The sequence below is a fragment of the Hyperolius riggenbachi genome, chromosome 3 (assembly GCF_040937935.1).
Source record: "Hyperolius riggenbachi isolate aHypRig1 chromosome 3, aHypRig1.pri, whole genome shotgun sequence".
Lineage (NCBI taxonomy): Eukaryota > Metazoa > Chordata > Amphibia > Anura > Hyperoliidae > Hyperolius > Hyperolius riggenbachi.
This window is the reverse complement of record NC_090648.1, coordinates 237,336,739-237,355,892: the sequence shown is the minus strand read 5'-3', so window position 1 is coordinate 237,355,892 and position 19,154 is coordinate 237,336,739. Positions and strand designations below refer to the sequence as shown.

The 19,154-nt window shown below is 43.9% G+C and overlaps 1 protein-coding gene across 2 annotated transcripts in view; it reads left to right on the top strand.

Annotated features, from left to right (window-relative positions):
- PLXNA4 (plexin A4) overlaps nucleotides 1-19,154 on the top strand; it is a 910,299-nt gene that overhangs the window by 647,438 nt on the left and 243,707 nt on the right. For both annotated transcript variants that reach the window (XM_068276018.1, XM_068276019.1), the window contains one exon: nucleotides 11,054-11,153. In XM_068276018.1, coding sequence (XP_068132119.1) covers nucleotides 11,054-11,153 — 100 coding nt within the window. The remainder of the gene's footprint in view (nucleotides 1-11,053; nucleotides 11,154-19,154) is intronic.

Here is a 19,154-nt window from a genome sequence, read left to right as displayed (position 1 = left end):
ACGCCATCTAGTGGCGTCTTGAGGCACAATAACAGAGACGCACGGAGAAACTAAAGAGGGATTCTCGGCACTCCATTGCTCTCTCCACCGCAACCATCACGTCATTACTAGCCAAAAAGTGCACCCCGAACCTCGAACTACTACTCATCAATAGGGCAACTACTACTCATCAATTGCAAGCCTTCATACTCACCCAGGGAGTTCACCTCCTACGTCATCGGGGGCGTGTACATTCCCCCCGATGCCGACGTCAAATCTGCTCAACGGGACCTCAGCGACATCATCATGCAGTGGGAGACGTCCCTTCCAGACTCTCTGTTTATCATTATGGGCGACTTCAACAAAGCCAACCTCCGGCGCGAGCTTCCACGCTACCACCAGCACGTGGTCTGCCCCACCAGAAACGCTAGCACTCTAGACCACTGTTATACGCCTCTAAAGGACGCCTACAAGGCCGTCTCGTGGGCAGCTCTCGGTTCCTCTGACCACTGCCTCATCCATCTGGTTCCAACCTACAGACGGCGCCTGGAGTCAGCGAAACCAGTCCTGAAGTCCACTAAAGTGTGGTCTAACGAAGCCAAACTCCAACTCCAGGCGTGTTTTGACTGCACGGACTGGAAGGCGCTGGAATCACCCGACCTAGATGAGTGGGCCGATGCGGTCTCATCCTACATTAGCTTCTGTGAGGAATCCTGTGTACCCACCAAGTCCTTTAAGATCTACCCTAACGACAAACCGTGGTTCTCAAGCAAGCTGCGCCAACTGCGGAAACGTAAGGAAGTCGCCCACAAGTCTGGCTCCCTGGAGGACTTCAGAGCGGCAAGGAACTCCCTCAACAAGGAACTGCGCACCGCTAAACGGTCTTATGCTGAAAGGATCCAGAACAATCTCCGCTCAAACGAACCTCGGGCTGTCTGGAAGGGCCTGAAGGCTGCCACCGGCTATAAGCCCCCACCCCAACAGGCTACTCCCTGCCCCAAGCTAGCCGAGGATCTCCGCAACTTTTATTGCAGGTTTGAGGCTCCGGGCACCTCTGGGGAGCTGCCGGCTCCTTCTGCCCGCCCCTCTTCCCCTGAGAGCTTGGAACCCAGCTGGAGCACATGCCCGTCCGCGACAGTATCCGAGGCCGATGTTCTGCACCTGTTGTCCTCCGTGAACGCCAGGAAAGCATCCGGCCCTGACGGTGTGTCACCTGCATGTCTGAAGTCCTGCTCACGTCAGCTGGCCCCCGTCCTGACCTCTATCTTTACCAGGTCCCTCACCGAAGGGAAAGTCCCTACCTGCTTCAAGTACTCCATCATCATTCCTGTCCCGAAAAAGCTTGGCGCTTCTGACTTAAATAACTTCAGGCCTGTGGCCTTAACATCAGTGGTCATGAAGACCTTTGAAAGAGCGGTCCTGCTGCTGCTCAAGTACGCTACCCTGGACCGACTGGATCCTCTCCAGTTCGCGTATAGGGCAAACAGGTCCACTGACGATGCCATTAACATCGGCCTGGAGTTTATCACTGACCACCTCGACAGGCCGAACTCATACGCTAGAATTCTCCTCCTGGACTTCAGCTCAGCCTTTAATACTATCTGTCCCCGGATTCTGCACGACAACCTCACAGAGCTAAATGTCCATCCAACCCTTGGTCTCTGGATCATAGACTTCCTCTCGAACAGGTCCCAGGTTGTTAAGCTAGGTGACATATCCTCCAGACCCAGAGTGACCAACACTGGAGCCCCTCAAGGCTGTGTCTTGTCACCATTCCTGTTCTCTCTATACACAAATAACTGTATATCCACAGAGGACTCTGTCAAAATTATCAAATTTGCGGACGACACCACAATTATTGGCCTCGTCAGTGAGAACGACGAGCAGGCTTACCGCAAGGAGGTGGACAGAATCTGCAATTGGTGCAGCAAGAACGGGCTGGTTCTCAACACGGCCAAAACAGTGGAGATGGTCATTGATTTCAGGAAGCATGCCAGCATCCCTCCCCCGATATACATTGAGGGCACTGAGGTCGCTAGGGTTCCCAGTGTCCGCCTTCTGGGAACAACCATCTCTGATGACCTGACCTGGAGGGCAAACACTACCGCAACCCAGAGGAAAGCGCAACAAAGACTCTTCTTCCTTCGCCAACTAGTTCGGCATGGCCCATGAACTTCTGAGGTCCTTCTACTCAGCTACAATCGAGTCGGTCCTCTGCTCATCCATTCTGGTCTGGTTTGCTAGCTGCACCGCCAGCGACAGATATAAACTCCAGAGGGTCATCAGCTCAGCGGAGAGGATTATCGGAAAACCCCTCCCCCCTCTAGATCTCATCTATAACACCAGACTGCGTAAAAGAGCACTGAAAATTGTGGGCGACCCCTCTCATCCTGGTCACAGGTCTTTCAGCCGACTCAAACTGGGCCGGAGGTTTCGGTCCATCCCTGCTAAGACCACCAGGCGCATGAACACTTTTTTTCCCACAGCCGTTAGACTCTTGAACTCTTCCCACCCCTCTAACCCCCCCACCCTGCTGCCATCTACGGCCTAAGACCTGACTTTGGCTGCGGCCGCTCTTGCTTGCTTGCTTGCTTACTGCTGGCCTAGTTGCACTAGTTTCACTACCCTCTGCTACACACTGTAACTCCTGATGGAACTCTAACTGCGCTACTGCAAATGTTGTATTACTCCTGTTCTGTTGTATCGCTCGTGTTCTGTTGTACTTCTCTGCATTATTTTGTTGTTGTTGTATTATTACTATCTCTGTGTTATTACTAACTCTGCGTTACTACTATCTGTGCGCCAATCAATGTGCCAAACCCAATTCCGGGCACGGTCCAACCGTGCTTGGCGAAATAAATTCTGATTCTGATCACAATGGGGACACAGGTCAGTCATCCTATTGCCCCACACACCGAGCACAGTGGGGATCCCCAGTACACACGGTATGCCTCTATCTCTGCTTCTGTCACAACGGGGACACTGCTCAGTTATCCTATTGTCACATGCCACACATCATGTTGCAAGGGCAGACACAGGGCACGGGATCCACAGCACCGCATGGCATGCTTCTCTCCCCACTCTGCTCCACTGTAGCCACACGGGACACAGGTCAGTTGTCTGATGCGCTCCACACCCCACACCATGTTGCAAGGGGGGCTGCCTGGCATAGACACTGACACAGAACACAGCAGGGGTACCAGTGCTGCAAGGCATGCTTCTCTCACTATTTACACTGTCCTTATTAATTAACGTGAAGATCTGCAGAAAGATTAGCTAGGAGTTCAAAATAAATACTTCCCCAAACAGGCAATGACTGATTAAAAGCTGCTGCCCTCTCTATGTATCAGGAGGATCTTTACTACCTGAGCCTGCATCATAACTTTGCCTTATGGCATCTGTTCCCCTGCTATTTACCCCCCTGCTATTTACATCATCTGGCTATTTATGCTGTGCCCCTTGACTATTTACCCTATACTGGGGAGGAGGCCTATATGCGAGTCAATGCCTTATTCCTGATTTCTGAGGTAAAAGTTGGGGGGTCGGCTTATATGCGGGTCGGCTTATATGCGAGTATATACGGTAGGTTCAAATAGAAATATCTTCTTGCAACATAGTGTGCTCAGTCTATAAATATAAATGGTTTTAATTGTGATGAATTGAAAAGCAACAATTGTAATAGCTTTTGATTTAAAAACAAAACACAAACTTGTTCTTAAACAGACCAAAGCGTATTTTCTTATTGTTCATATTGCTTGGGAGCACAAATCAATGTATAATACAATTCACACTGTATACAATCCCTGCCATCATTTTTGTGTCAAAGAATAATATTTGTATTCAATCATCTGGTCCATTAAATGGGAGGCTCTTAACAAGGTTGTCAAAACAACAAGTGGCAGATGGGCAGCAGTGCACTACTCTGACAGGTAAATTTACAAAGCAAACTTCTTTGAGATAGATTGTCAAGGTCAATTTGCAGTGATTGATTAATGAATCATTTGGAGGAAGAAGAAAATAATTGAGGTATGGGTTCAAACAGGTCAGAAGCGTGCATTTAATCATGGGCTGTTTTATACAATTATTGTCATTCATTAACTCTTTACGTTCCCTACAGCTAACTATGTGCTATGAGTCAGTGTGGAAATGAACATTTTTGTATACTCTTTACGACATGGATTCTGAATTATTGTTGTTAGTATTACATTTTATAAAGAGCTAACATCATGTGCTCAAAAATCTAAAACTTTACCGTAACCGCTCTTGCACATACTGACTTGAATGGAGTTTTCCCATATGAGTAATTGAGGGGTGTTTTAACTAGTTCTATACCACCAGGGCGTGTGTATGTGTGTATATATATATATATATATATATATATATATATATATATATATATATATATATATATATATATATATATGTATATATATATGCACTATGTACTTACTGCCACCGTTCATGATTATCGCATCGCTCCCAACCGCTTTCGCTGCAGTGCCCTCCTTCTGTGATCGGGTAGTGGGAAACAGCTGTTCCCAACCCTGATCACCAGGCCTGTGGTGAATGTAAGAAACGTCAGTGAGACCCAGCCTCTCGGTCACCAAAACTAAAAGTAAACAGATGCACACACTAGTTATTATCTACTGTTTACAGTGATCAGGAACTATGTGTAGTGCCATTTTGTGGCCAAAACGTAAAATGCACCCAAATACACCACTATACACTTTAGCAGTGAAAAATAAAATACTTTTTTTTTTATACTATTTTATATTTTACGTAAAATACAACTTTCATTTTTATACATGTTGACATTCTTATGCATTGGCACTGACAGATGTTAGAAAGATGTTTTACAAAACTATAATAATCATGCTTCAACTCACTGATTAGTAAAAAGAAATGATTGCTTACTGTAGTTTAATACTGTTCATTATTATTATTATTATTTAGTATTTATATAGCGCCGACATATTACGCAGCGCTGTACAGTATATATATATATATATCTTGTCACTAACTGTCCCTCAAAGGAGCTCACAATCTAATCCCTACCATTGCCATATATCTATATTATGTAGTGTAAGTACTGTAGTCTAGGGCCAATTTTTAGAGGGAGCCAATTAACGTATCTGTATGTTTTTGGAATGTGGGAGGAAACCGGAGTGCCCGGAGGAAACCCACGCAGACACAGAGAGAACATACAAACTCTTTGCAGATAGTGCCCTGGCTGGGATTCGAACCAGGGACCCAGCGCTGCAAGGCGAGAGAGCTAACCACTACGCCACCGTGCTGCCCTTAATGTTAATAGTAGTTTGTATATCTAGCAAGCAGTGGTACAGTTACTGTTGTTAACCGATTACCTCTAATTTGTGCCATTTTTAATTGTACTAATTAGGGGGAGTCGCTAAAAGGAAAGTATAGCTTGCTTTTGGGAGATACATTTTAGGTGCAGTAGCTAATTTAACTGAAGCCTCACTGTGTGCCTGGCCTGAATAACTATTCATCATAGGAAGGTCTCACACTTGGCTGCCCTCAGTGTTTTGTTAAGATGTCTTTCTAAAGAATCCTGAGAAGCCTCCCGGGAAGAGATGCTGAGTGCAGGGTCAGTGTCTGATAATGACAGAAAGTTGGCAAGTACAGACTTTCAGCTCCCTGTGGTAAGAGAAGCTGCTGGTCACAAAGCAAAGCATACACGGGAGTATGTGTGCTGAATAAATTGGAAACAAAACTAAGGCACACACCATGCAGTTGATAAATACACACGCTTGTTATTTATCTAACTTACCATGCTAGCTTTAAATTGTTATTCCCCCTTATCTTAGTATACATGGGCTGCCTATACAGTCACATATAAACATAGTTATAGTAAGTACATGAAGTCCAGCACAGGAAGGCTATAATTTTGGTTTCAATGTTATGGTGTAGGCATGAGTTAAACACATTTATTGTAATGATATTTGCAATGCTTTTTCCAGAAAAAAAAGGAAAATTATTACATTGTTTGGACATGGACTGTTATTTTTAGTATTGATTTAGGCTTTTGCAGTGGTTTAAAATGCCATTCACAAAGTATTATAGCTTTTGTGTATATGGTGCGGGGGGGGGGGGGGGGGTATGCAAACTCTTGCTGCCCATTCACTCAGACTCCTGACAGCTTTTGGACCAACTTTACAGGTGTTGGATGCATAGTTGCATACTTCACCTGTGTGATTCAGGGCTTATTCACAGTGGGACGTTGTGAAGCTGCGTTATAAGGTCTTATAACATAGCTTAACGCACTGCAATGATAATCCTATGGGGCGTTCACAGTGCGTTGTTAGCGTCACATTGTAAAGTTTAGCTTTATGGTAACGCACTGCTGCAGTGCATTACCTCTAAGCACACACGTTACCAGGTACAGGGAAACATACTTTTCATTTCATGTATGCTTTACTGTACCTACTGTATGCGACGGTAACGCAGCGTTAAAGTGTGTAACCACCTTTTTTTTGCATTGCGTTGTATTGCTGAGTTGTGACTTAACGTCACATTACAACACAACATCCCACTGTGAATGTAGCCTCAGCCTTTACAGCTTTTCTATTTTTAGATCTGCTGTCAAGATTGTACACGTTAGACTTCTGTGGAGACAATTGTTTGACGTTGCCTCTGCTGAGAATCTAGCACAAGTACGGCCAAACCCCTCCCCCCCCCAAAAAAAAAAAACACACACACACACACAATAATTTAATGATCTAGTCCAATGAATGGCTAAAGGACACGTGGCAAATAAAGCCAATGTGCTTGCTCATACTTACATGGCACGGTAGTGCATGGTAGTTACCAAAGAAAGCAGCGCCAAGATCACTCTAATTAAAATAGTGTACAGAAGTAACAGAGGCGCCAACAGGATAAAATATCATGCATTTAAAATAAGGACAAACACAACTATTCTATATGTTCAAAAGTTTTAATTCTTACTCCAAAAATATGCAACACGTTTCATGGGTCTCAAGCCTGCTTCCTCAGGCAAAAATACAACAGGAGTAACTTAGAAGTGTGTGTATAAAGCACAGCGCCTCTGTCAGATTGGTGTGCACACCCTTGTTTCCTTCTACGGAGAGCGACTTCTTAACCTGAGTGGGGACAGGTCTAATATCCCCTCATGTGCATATAGTGGTTGCCTAAACTTTGGCAACCCACACCTGTGAGAATATTTCAATTTGCAGCTACAATTTATCCAATAATACACTATTGGGGGCACTCAATTTTGTTTTTCTTGTTTTCAACACTTTGATTAAAATGTTTGTAGATTCAACCTTTAAAACTATACTCGTATGCAAAAAATAATAATAATAATCTTGGTAATAGTAGTGTTGGAAAGGTTATACATTTTCATGTCACTCAGGGCCCTTTTCCACCAGCGCGTTTGCGCTGGCTGAATCGCAAAAACGCAAACCGCTAGCGATTTTACAATCGCTATGGTTTGCTTTTTAACATGGGAATCGCGGTAGGTCATTTCCACTACCGCAATTCGTTTTTGCGGGGAACGCGAACGTGCGGCGGAGCGATAATTGCCGCGATTTTGCTATGCAGTGCATAGCATAGCAAAATCGCGGCCGCGAACGTCGGGGAATCGCCGGTAATTGCGATTCAGCAATCGCTAGCGTTCAGCGTTAAGGCTAGCGATTGCTAGTGGAAAAGGGCCCTTATTCACCAGCAGCATAGCAGGGATGGAACACTATGCAAACCCAGTGATGGTAGATAAACATGCAAAACTTCACGGGCCTTATTCAATTGACCTTTTCTCCTACGTTTTCTCCTAGAAGATAATGTTTCATCTTCTGTTTCTAAAATTTATTAGCAATCTGCAATTAGAAAAAATTCCAAAAGTTGGTGCAAAGAACAGTCAAAATATTATATATATATATAAAAAATTTCTTGCTAGCTGGTGGCTTAAATGGCATTGTATTGATAAGGTGGGAAAATATCTCCTAGGTGAAAAATTAGGAGAAAAACAAAATTGAATAAGGGCCAGTACCTTCAACAGAAGTCCCTAAGCACTGAACTGGAATGCTTTTTGAACTAAAGTCACGTTTGTGACTTTGCTGTAAACTTTTTTTGCGGGGACTTTAGTTCTACTTTAAAACTTCTCATATTTTATCTTTTGTGCTAGTTGTTTATCCAGTGATTTTATTTTTTGTTTTTGTGGGGAATTTGAAACCTTCCAGATTGTTAGTGTAACATTAGCATAGTGCTAGCAATTTTGCAGCAATAGTAATCCCGTAGCATTGGCAATAACTTAGTATTGGCATTATCCTAGCATAACATAACAGATTAGCAACCATAAACATCTGGGAAAATGATTATACCAGCACAAAATAAAAACAAAAATTGTGGCCATTGTAAAAGTCATTAAAACTTGATTGTTTTGAGGGGATGATGACAATAAGGTAAATATAATTTAGTTTTCTGCGATTTTAAGAACGTTAAGAATTCTAGCAGCAGTATGCCGTATGCTTTCTAGTAAAATCTGCCCATGAATTGCTATATTTATATATGGCTAGTTAGAGACTCTTCCCCAAAGCAATAATTATTCTGAAAACGTGCAGCTTTCAGCTGAATTGAATTTGCATTTTTTTTTTATTTTTGCGGTTGTGCTGAATCTGTAAAATATTGAATCTTCTCTTTCAGACCAAGATTCTGGCTATATACATTAATTCACTTTAGGTTTTTGAGCACATTGCATAAATCATATCCCTTCACTAATGATAAGTCTATCCAAACTCGGGCTGGTGACGAACCTTTCAGATTTATACAATCCTAAAGAAAAATATTTTTTTGTCGGCCTGTTATGTGGAAGAAAAGTTTATGAACCGGAGGAAGGAAAACATGCTGAAAATATAGTTTTACATTTTGCTAGTCCTTGTAATCACCAATAAACTTGTCTGCATGTTTGTTTATGGCCGCCCACACCTAGCTGAATTATAATCTTCAATGGCCTAAATCTGACTTTTGTCCTCTCCTTTCTGAACTTGATTTTCCAATATCCATCTACGTGCATCCAGACACACAATAACTATTGCTACGGATAACCGTGCATTGATTGCTAGGGTAACTGTGAGAGGTGTAAGCATGGTACAAACACACTGCTCCCAAATGCCCCCCTTAACATAACCTTTAATCTATCACTAACATTAACTTACACCCATTGTTAGTCCTAATCCCAATCTAGTCCTAAACTGTTTTGAAACCTTACTCAACCAAACACACACACACACACACACACACACACACACACACACACACACACACACACACACACACACACACACACACACACTTTAATGTTTCCTGACACTCCTACAAAACAATGCTAACCTACCTATGTGGAAATCCAAACAAATGTCTGCTTTGATAGAGAGAGGTGCTTATGTCCGTACTGATCAAATAGGATAAGTCAATATAAGCTGCTCATACTACGTAGATGTTGCAGAATTTAGCAGGGTATATTATATTAAGATAATGGCCATTTAGTAAGATGTAAGAATGGGTCTTTTGACTTGGGTCAAGCAGGAATTTGGTGAGGAGATCAATAATTGATTGGATTATGCAAGGATGGATAACAGTCAAGATGAAATTGAAATAGGTGATTGGATGTATAAAAATGCCTTACTCGTTTCTGAATAGATTGTTTCTGTGAATAGTAGCATAATCACTATGCTTATTATAACTGTCAGAAGTGGTTAGATGTATAGATGTATGTTACTGGAGTGAGAACTGGGCGGTGTAGGACTGACCTGTGCATCTATAACAATCTCTTCTAGCCATTGGCAGTACATACTATGATGCTAAAAGGTTTCCAGCCTGGACCGGATTTACCATAAGGCACTGTAGGCACATGTCTACAGGCGCCTGATGATGGAAAGGCGGCTCACTCCCCTCTTCAAGTGCCTCTCTTCTGCCTTACCTTTGCAGAGTCCCGAGTAGAGTGTAAATAAGAGGTTTCACTGACCAGATCTCCCTTCAGTCGGGGGCACCACTAGCTACCTAATACTTGGGGGGACCTCTACCTACTAAATATTGAGGATAGCTCTGGCTACCTAATACTAAGGGGCACCTGTAGCTACCTATGATGGTCAAGGGAAGTAAGGGAGAAGTGACAGCTTGTTAGCCAGCACACTTGTGATGCGATTCGGCGGGTGTTTGAAGGTTCATGGAGGGTGGCGTCTAGGGTGCCAGGATATCTGTGCCTATGGGCTCCTGTGATGTAAATCTGGGCCTGTTTCCAGCTCTCTTCTGTTAGATGGAAAGAGGAAGGTAGTACAGAAGTGCTTACCAGTAGATCAGAAAAATCATTAAAATCATCCCAGCTATCAATTTTAGTGAAACATCTGCTAGCTATGCCCTCAACTTTTCACATTTCTAATATATCATTTCTCATGGCTAGTCTTGAGTATGCATAGTTCCACGGTGTATGTGGAAGATGCAGGACTAGCAACGTTTCACTGTAGATCTCCAAACTGCTAACGAAAATGTATCTGCTTAATGGACTGATCAACAGGTCCCCCATACTCCTTATTGGCACATTTCTGTGTTGCATGCTGCCATTAGGTAAAAATCCTCTCAGCATTCCTGATGTGGGAACTCCTCACTTGTGCAAGCTGATTTTTGGCCATCAAGTAAGACCCTGCATCATATAGTCACTTTTTATACATTGTTACTTGGTATCTGTATGGACATCTGACATCTGATCATGCGGGGGTAATGAAAGTTCCCTGAGGATTCTAAGTTTCCTCATGTAAATGAGTTACAGTAACTAATATGGGGATCTCTGCGTTGACTGAGGCTCAGCAGCCATGAGGATGGCCATGTCCTGAATTAAGCATAGACCTCCTCTAAATTGCAGCATGCAAGAATAAACTGTTCAAGCATCCAAAGGACCTCCTTGCTTTTTTATCACGTCCTAACAACACAATTTGTGTTCTCCATGCAATCGAAGAGTAAAGTGAAAGTTCTAAATTCCATTTAACAGTGCAAATACGACAAAACTTTGTCAACTTACTCCAGAATTCTGTGGTTTCTTTTCTAGGTGATCATCACATTGTCCAACTACAACTGAAGTCCAAAGAAACAGGAATGACATTTGCCAGCACAAACTTTGTTTTCTACAACTGCAGTGTTCATAACTCGTAAGTACATATTATACAATTTGCCTCTAGTGCTTTGTCTCGTCAATGTTACGCAGTATGTGTAACAATAAGTATACATAATAATTGTATAAAAGGTCACATGACAGCTACAGGTGGTGAAGAGGGAATTGGGCAGGATTAGGATTTACGTGTGCTGCAGGTATAGGTGACATGCTTACATACATGTTGTAATGTGACAAGTTTACAAGTGGTTAAAGGACTACTGAAGTGATAGTATATTCTACAATATTCATTTACTGTATATATAATTTAGTCAGTGTCTGCCCATTGTAAAAGCCTTTCTCTCCCTGATTTAAATTCTTTAATTATCACTGGTGGCAACATCTTTACTGCTAGCAAGGTGCATCACTGCAGAATGCATGTTCTGAATTGAGCAGAAACACCTGGTCTCTGTGTGCACTAGGAGGAGAAAGCTGCATAACTAAATAGCCTAGGCAAAACATCAGTGGGAGGGATGGGGTTACATAGCATTATACAGCAATATACTGATATAGGAAGTGATTCTGTTGCTGAAAAAGGATAATTGACATAAAATTAGGTATACTACTACTACATGTTGTTGTGGTAAAAGGTGTCCTGAAAATACGTTTGTAAATTGTTTTCAATGTATTGTATGGTCTTTGATTTAGAAAAGATTGCATACTGCAAATAAACATTTCCTTAGTTTGGAGTAGAGTTGAGCTGAAATTTTCGTAATTTCGCATTACTAAAATTACGCATGCGAAATTTGCGATTACGATGCGAAATTACAGTAGCGTAATTGCCATTAAAATCGTAATTGAAAATACCGTAAGCGTAATTTTCAACGCGTAATTTCGTGTTTCGTTCATGCCGTAATTTCGCATTAAACGCTACCGTAATTTCGCGTTAAACCGTAACGCTCCGTATAATATAAAAAAGCCGCCGACTTTAAGGGTTAATAGCAAAGCCCCCTTAAATGCTAAGAGCCTCAAATTTGGAGAATATATTAAGGAGATCAGGAGGAATAAGAGGAAACATTTTTTTTTCAAAAAGACCTTATAGTTTTTGAGAAAATCGATGTTAAAGTTTCAAAGGAAAAATGTAAACATTTAAAAACCCGCCGACTTTAACGGTTAATAGCAAAGCCTGCTTAAAGTTTAGGAACACCAAATTCCCAGGGTATATTAAGGGGATCAGTGGGAATAAGAGGAAACATTTTTTTTTCAAAAAGACATTATAGTTTTTGAGAAAATCGATTTTTAAGTTTCAAGGGCGAAAATGTCTTTTAAATGCAGAAAATGTCAGTTTTTTTTGCACAGGTAACAATAGTGTATTATTTTCATAGATTCCCCCAAGTGGGAAGAGTTTTACTTACTTCGTTCTGAGTGTGGGAAATATTTAAAAAAAACGACGTGGGGTCCCCCCTCCCAGACCTCTTTAACCCCTTGTCCCCCATGCAGGCTGGGATAGCCAGGATGCGGAGCACCGGCCGCGTGGGGCTCCGCACCCTGACTATACCAGCCCGCATGGTCCATGGATTGGGGGGTCTCGGAAGGGGAGGGGCAGCCAAGCTTTCCCCTCCCCCTCCGAGCCCTTGTCCAATCCAAGGACAAGGGGCTCTTCTCCACCTCCGATGGGCGGTGGAGGTGGAGGCCGCGATTTCCTGGGGGGGAGGTTCATGGTGGAATCTGGGAGTCCCCTTTAAAAAGGGGTCCCCCAGATGATACTTGTACCCCTTACCCATTTCCTTTAAGAGTTAAAAGTAAATAAACACACAAACACTTAGAAAAAGTATTTTAATTGAACAAAAAACATAACCACGAAAAAAGTCCTTTAATATTCTTAATTAACCATTAATACTTACCTGTCCCTTTAAATAAATGATCCCTCGAAATAGCCTCGGAAATGTTCTATCAGTTACAATGTAACAAAGTTATTACAATGTAACAACTTTGTTACATTGTAACTACGCCGCACCCGACGTCACTCGCCGCCGCCGCATACGCGTCTGCGCTGCACAGATTCCCGACAGAGCTCTGAGCTATATAGCTCAGAGCTCTGAGAAGCATCTTTGTATTTTGGCTCCAAGGAGCCCCATTGGTCCTTAGCAGACCAATGGGGTTCCTTCAAATCAAAAGGAACCCCATTGGTCTGCTAAGGACCAATGGGGCTCCTTGGAGCCCAAATACAAAGATGCTTCTCAGAGCTCTAAGCTATATAGCTCAGAGCTCTGTCGGGTCCGTGCAGGACGCTAAGTCCCCGCCGGCTCCGCTGCCCTCCCCGCCTCTCCCACATGTCACCCACATGTGGGTGACATGTGGGTGACAGATGTGGGCGGGGTGGACAGCGGGAGCTGCGGGGACTTAGCGTCCTGCACGGACGCGTAATTGCTGCGGCGGCTGAGCGGCGAGTGACGTCGGGTGCGGCGTAGTTACAATGTAACAAAGTTGTCACATTGTAATAACTTTGTTACATTGTAACTGATAGAACATTTCCGAGGCTATTTCGAGGGGAACAGAGTCTTATTTCACTGGTGCATTATACAAGGCGCTAACATCACAAGACCCTAATCTTCTGCTAATGTCTACCATGGACATGTGTGATCTTTAGTACGCAGCAGCAAAACAACATTTCTAGAATAACAAAGGTTGCAAGTCCAACCAGCATGTGGAGCTCCAAACAAATGTCACTCGTGTGATGTTTAATCTTTCTTACCTGTTTTTATTTATCAACCAAATACAAACCGAATAATTGAAAAAAATTATTTAAAATTTCTTGAAGTTTTATTTGGCAATCATTTTAGAACTGGTGAATATACACTGTAGTGATATATAGTGAAATGCAGTCAATTATTTAGGATACCCACTTTTTATAGTAATTTTCCTGGTTTCAGTATCAGAAACACTTCCTTTAGCAAAATATTGTTGTATATTGGTATGAAACCTTGTCCTTCCAGTAATGCTTAGCCTAGGCTTCTTAGCTATGAAGAATTATTGCATGCATTATTTTCACTGGCTTAGTAATTCTTAGAAACAAACATTTTATGGAGCTGCACCTGACAGGACTAAAGATGTCGCTCCTTGTGATAAATTTCAGAAAGTAAATCAGGGTGAGGAAAGCAATTTTATTCATTACATAATTTTAACCACTTAATGACCGCCTTACGCCGATAGGCGGCGGCTGGTCGTTAGTGATTTTACATGGAAACTGCCGCTCGTTCGAGTGGCTTTTCCATGTCAGTTCACAGAGGGTGTCTCCATGAACAGCCTGCGAGCCTCCGATCATGGCTCGCACGCTTAATGTAAACACGCGGGAAGCAGCAGCAGCAGTGCCGTAAAGGAGATCGGCGATCCCCGGTCACTGATTGGCCGGAGATCACCGGCATCTGATAGGCTGAAGCCTATCAAAGGCAGCGCAGGACGTATCGCCGTCCTGTGCCACCCAGGGGTAGCAGGGGAGGGAGGGAAAGAGAGGGAGGCTTGATATCGCTGCTGAGGGGGGCTTTGATGAGCGGGCCGGCGATCAGACCCCCCCCAGCAGGACATCCCAGTAGTGGGGAGAAAAGGGGGAAGTCTGGTCGCCCTGGCTCAAACACAATCTGTGCTGTGGGCTGGAGAGCCCATTCAGCACAGATCACAGCAAATGAGCCCGGTCCTTAAAGAGAACCCGAGGTGGGTTTGAAGAATATTATCTGCATACAGAGGCTGGATCTGCCTATACAGCCCAGCCTCTGTTGCTATCCCAAACCCCCCTAAGGTCCCCCTGCACTCTGCAATCCCTCATAAATCACAGCCACGCTGCTGACAAACAGCTTGTCAGAGCTGGCTGTGTTTATCTCTATAGTGTCAGTCTGCTGCTCTCCCCGCCTCCTGCAGAACTCCAGCCCCGCCTGCATCCCTTCCCTCCTTGCTGATTGGAGGGAAGGGACGGGGGCAGGGACCGGAGCTATGCAGGAGGCGGGGGAGCAGCTGAGACTGACACTACAGATGTAAACACAGCCTCACAGCATGGCTGTGATTTATGAGGGATTGCAGAGTGCAGGTGGACCTTAGGGGGCGTTGGGATAGCAACAGAGGCTGGGCTGTATAGGCAGATCCAGCCTCTGTATGCAGATAACATTCTTTAAACACACCTCGGGTTCTCTTTAAGTGGAGTTCATCTTTCATTTAAAAAGACACCATTAGCGTCCTTGTGTGTGTTACCAGTGTAGAGGGCTATTCATATGTATTGGTTCTGCAATATGGTTCCCTAGTGGTTCATATCTGGATAGCTGTCCATCCACTGCTTGACAGTTACCAGGTGCCCATCAAACACAATAGACTGTTTATCAGCTACTGAACTGCTATAAAAGACTTGCATTAGAATGGTGAGGGGATGCTTTCAAATGGGGCTGTACATCTTTGTGACTAGAGTTCAGCACCATTACGATCGATAGAAAAAAAGAAGCATTGTAGTCACGTGAAGTGTGACGTGGAACTCAACTCTGTGACTCTCTCCAATCGTAACGGTGCTAAACTGCCATGGAAGACATTATTTAGGTTTCCAAATAAGGACACAGGGATTTGAACAACTCCTCTACTTCTTATTCCCATTTTCTGAAAAGCTGTTTCTGCTTCCTACCTGGTAGAAAGGTGAAGAGTAAAATCTGAATCTGATATAGTTTGGTTATTAACCACTTCCCTCCTCTTGCCATGCTTATCTATGTCCCACAGGGGAGTAGATAAGCATCTCTGTTTACCTACCACTGCCGCTCAAGATCGTTGCATCTCTCCCGTTCGCATTTACTGCAATCCTGTCCCTCTGGGAATGAGAAACCGCAACATGGCAGCATGGTGACGTAGTGGTTAGCGCTCTCACCTTGCAGCACTGGGTCACTGGTTCAAATCCCAGCCATGTCAACATCTGCAAGGAGTTTGTATGTTCTCCCTGTGTATGCGTGTGTTTCCTCCGGGCTCTCCGGTTTCCTCCCACATCCCAAAAACAAACAGATACATGAATCGGCTTCCCCCTAAAAATTGGCCCTAGACATACAGGGAGTGCAGAATTATTAGGCAAATGAGTATTTTGACCACATCATCCTCTTTATGCATGTTGTCTTACTCCAAGCTGTATAGGCTCGAAAGCCTACTACCAATTAAGCATATTAGGTGATGTGCATCTCTGTAATGAGAAGGGGTGTGGTCTAATGACATCAACACCCTATATCAGGTGTGCATAATTATTAGGCAACTTCCTTTCCTTTGGCAAAATGGGTCAAAAGAAGGACTTGACAGGCTCAGAAAAGTCAAAAATAGTGAGATATCTTGCAGAGGGATGCAGCACTCTTAAAATTGCAAAGCTTCTGAAGCGTGATCATCGAACAATCAAGCGTTTCATTCAAAATAGTCAACAGGGTCGCAAGAAGCGTGTAGAAAAACCAAGGCGCAAAATAACTGCCCATGTACAGAGAAAAGTCAAGCGTGCAGCTGCCAAGATGCCACTTGCCACCAGTTTGGCCATATTTCAGAGCTGCAACATCACTGGAGTGCCCAAAAGCACAAGGTGTGCAATACTCAGAGACATGGCCAAGGTAAGAAAGGCTGAAAGACGACCACGACTGGACAAGACTCACAAGCTGAAACGTCAAGACTGGGCCAAGAAATATCTCAAGACTGATTTTTCTAAGGTTTTATGGACTGATGAAATGAGAGTGAGTCTTGATTGCCCAGATGGATGGGCTGGATTGGTAAAGGGCAGAGAGCTCCAATCCGACTCAGACGCCAGCAAGGTGGAGGTGGAGTACTGGTTTGGGCTGGTATCATCAAAGATGAGCTTGTGGGGCCTTTTCGTGTTGAGGATGGAGTCAAGCTCAACTCCCAGTCCTACTCCCAGTTTCTGGAAGACACCTTCTTCAAGCAGTGGTACAGGAAGAAGTCAGCATCCTTCAAGAAAAACATGATTTTCATGCAGGACAATGCTCCATCACACGCGTCCAAGTACTCCACAGCGTGGCTGGCAAGACAGGGTATAAAAGAAGAAAAACTAATGACATGGCCTCCTTGTTCACCTGATCTGAACCCCATTGAGAACCTGTGGTCCATCATAAAATGTGAGATTTACAAGGAGGGAAAACAGTACACCTCTCTGAACATTCTCTGGCAGGCTGTGGTTGCTGCTGCACGCAATGTTGATGGTGAACAGATCAAAACACTGACAGAATCCATGGATGGCAGGCTTTTGAGTGTCCTTGCAAAGAAAGGTGGCTATATTGGTCACTGATTTGTTTTTGTTCTGTTTTTGCATGTCAGAAATGTATATTTGTGAATGTTGAGATGTTATATTGGTTTCACTGGTAAAAATAAATAATTGAAATGGGTATATATTTGTTTTTTGTTAAGTTGCCTAATAATTATGCACAGTAATAGTCACCTGCACACACAGATGTCCCCCTAAAATAGCTAACACTAAAAACAAACTAAAAACTACTTTCAAAAATATTCAGCTTTGATATTGAGTTTTTTGGGTTCATTGAGAACATGGTTGTTGTTCAATAATAAAATGATTCCTCAAAAATACAACTTGCCTAATAATTCTGCACTCCCTGTATGATACATACATTATATAATTGTAGCAGGGACTAGATTGTGAGCCCGTTCAAGGGACAGTTAGCGACAAGATAATATGTAGTCTTTACAGCGCTGTGGAAGATGTCAGCACTATTTAAATAGAGATGCCCCGAACTTCCGATTTTCGGTTTGCGAACTGGGTTCGCGAACTTCCGCAAAAGTTCCGTTCGCGCAAATTTTCGCGAACCGCAATAGACTTCAATGGGGAGGCGAACTTTGAAAACTGGAAACACTTATGCTGGCCACAAGAGTGATGGAAAAGATGTTTTAAGGGGTCCAACACCTGGAAGGGGGCATGGCGGAGTGGTATAGATGTCAAAAGTCCCGGGGAAAAATCTGGATTTGACGCAAAGCAGCGTTTTAAGGGCAGAAATCACAGTGAATGCTAAATTGCAGGCCTAAAGTCCTTTAAAACATCTTGCATGTGTATACATCAATCAGGGAGTGTAATTAGAGTACTGCTTCACACTGCCTTGACTGACACACCAAACTCACTGTGTAACGCACAGCTGTTTGTGTTGTGACGGCCGTGCTGGACTAATGTGCACCATGGCGAGAGTGCAGGCCATGGCGGTTTTCAAGCCCATATGGTCGCCGGGCTGTGGTAGCTCAATGATAGAACAACAGTGACTGTCCAGCTGATCAAATTTGGTCTATCCGCAATGAAGCAACGACCTTATTATCTTGGGTGTGCTCCCCCCCCAGACATTCATATAGCCATCGGTCATGGCTTCATTGTGATACGCAAGCCCCTTCACCGCGGCAAGGTAATGATCACGAAGGGGAATTGGCACATGTACATGCCTTTTGTTTTGTTGCTGCAGTGCATCCAGAAAAATTAGGCAGTCATGTACACGCACCAGAAAAATTATTTTAGCGGCCGCTGCTAGCGGCGGCCTTAAAAATTCAGGCATCCACCTGGAGTCCTGGACCCTGTTGGTGGTGGCGGAGAAGGCAGTCAAGCGGCCTGTGGGCAGAGGTGCTCTGTGGGGAGCGACTTAGTCTTGGGGCAGGCAGTAACACGGCATGCAGGCAGAGATGCTGTGTGCGGGGACTGACTTCTTAGTCTTGGGGCGCGCAGTAGCCCTCTGGGATCCAGGCTTCATTCATTTTGATAAAGGTGAGGTACTGAACACTTTTGTGACTTAGGCGACTTCTCTTCTCAGTGATAATGCCTGAATGCTGAAGGTCCTTTCTGACAGGACGCTTGAGGCAGGGCAAGACAGAAGTTGGATGGCAAATTGGGACAGGTCTGGCCACAGGTCAAGCCTGCACACCCAGTAGTCCATCGCTGCTCATACTGTCGATGGTTCTTTCTCTACCATTGTTAAAGAAAGCGTACGGCTGGAGAGTCAGGGTTTGATTCCGTTCCGGAGTTGGAGCCTGAGAAACGGCTATCACCACACATCCAAGG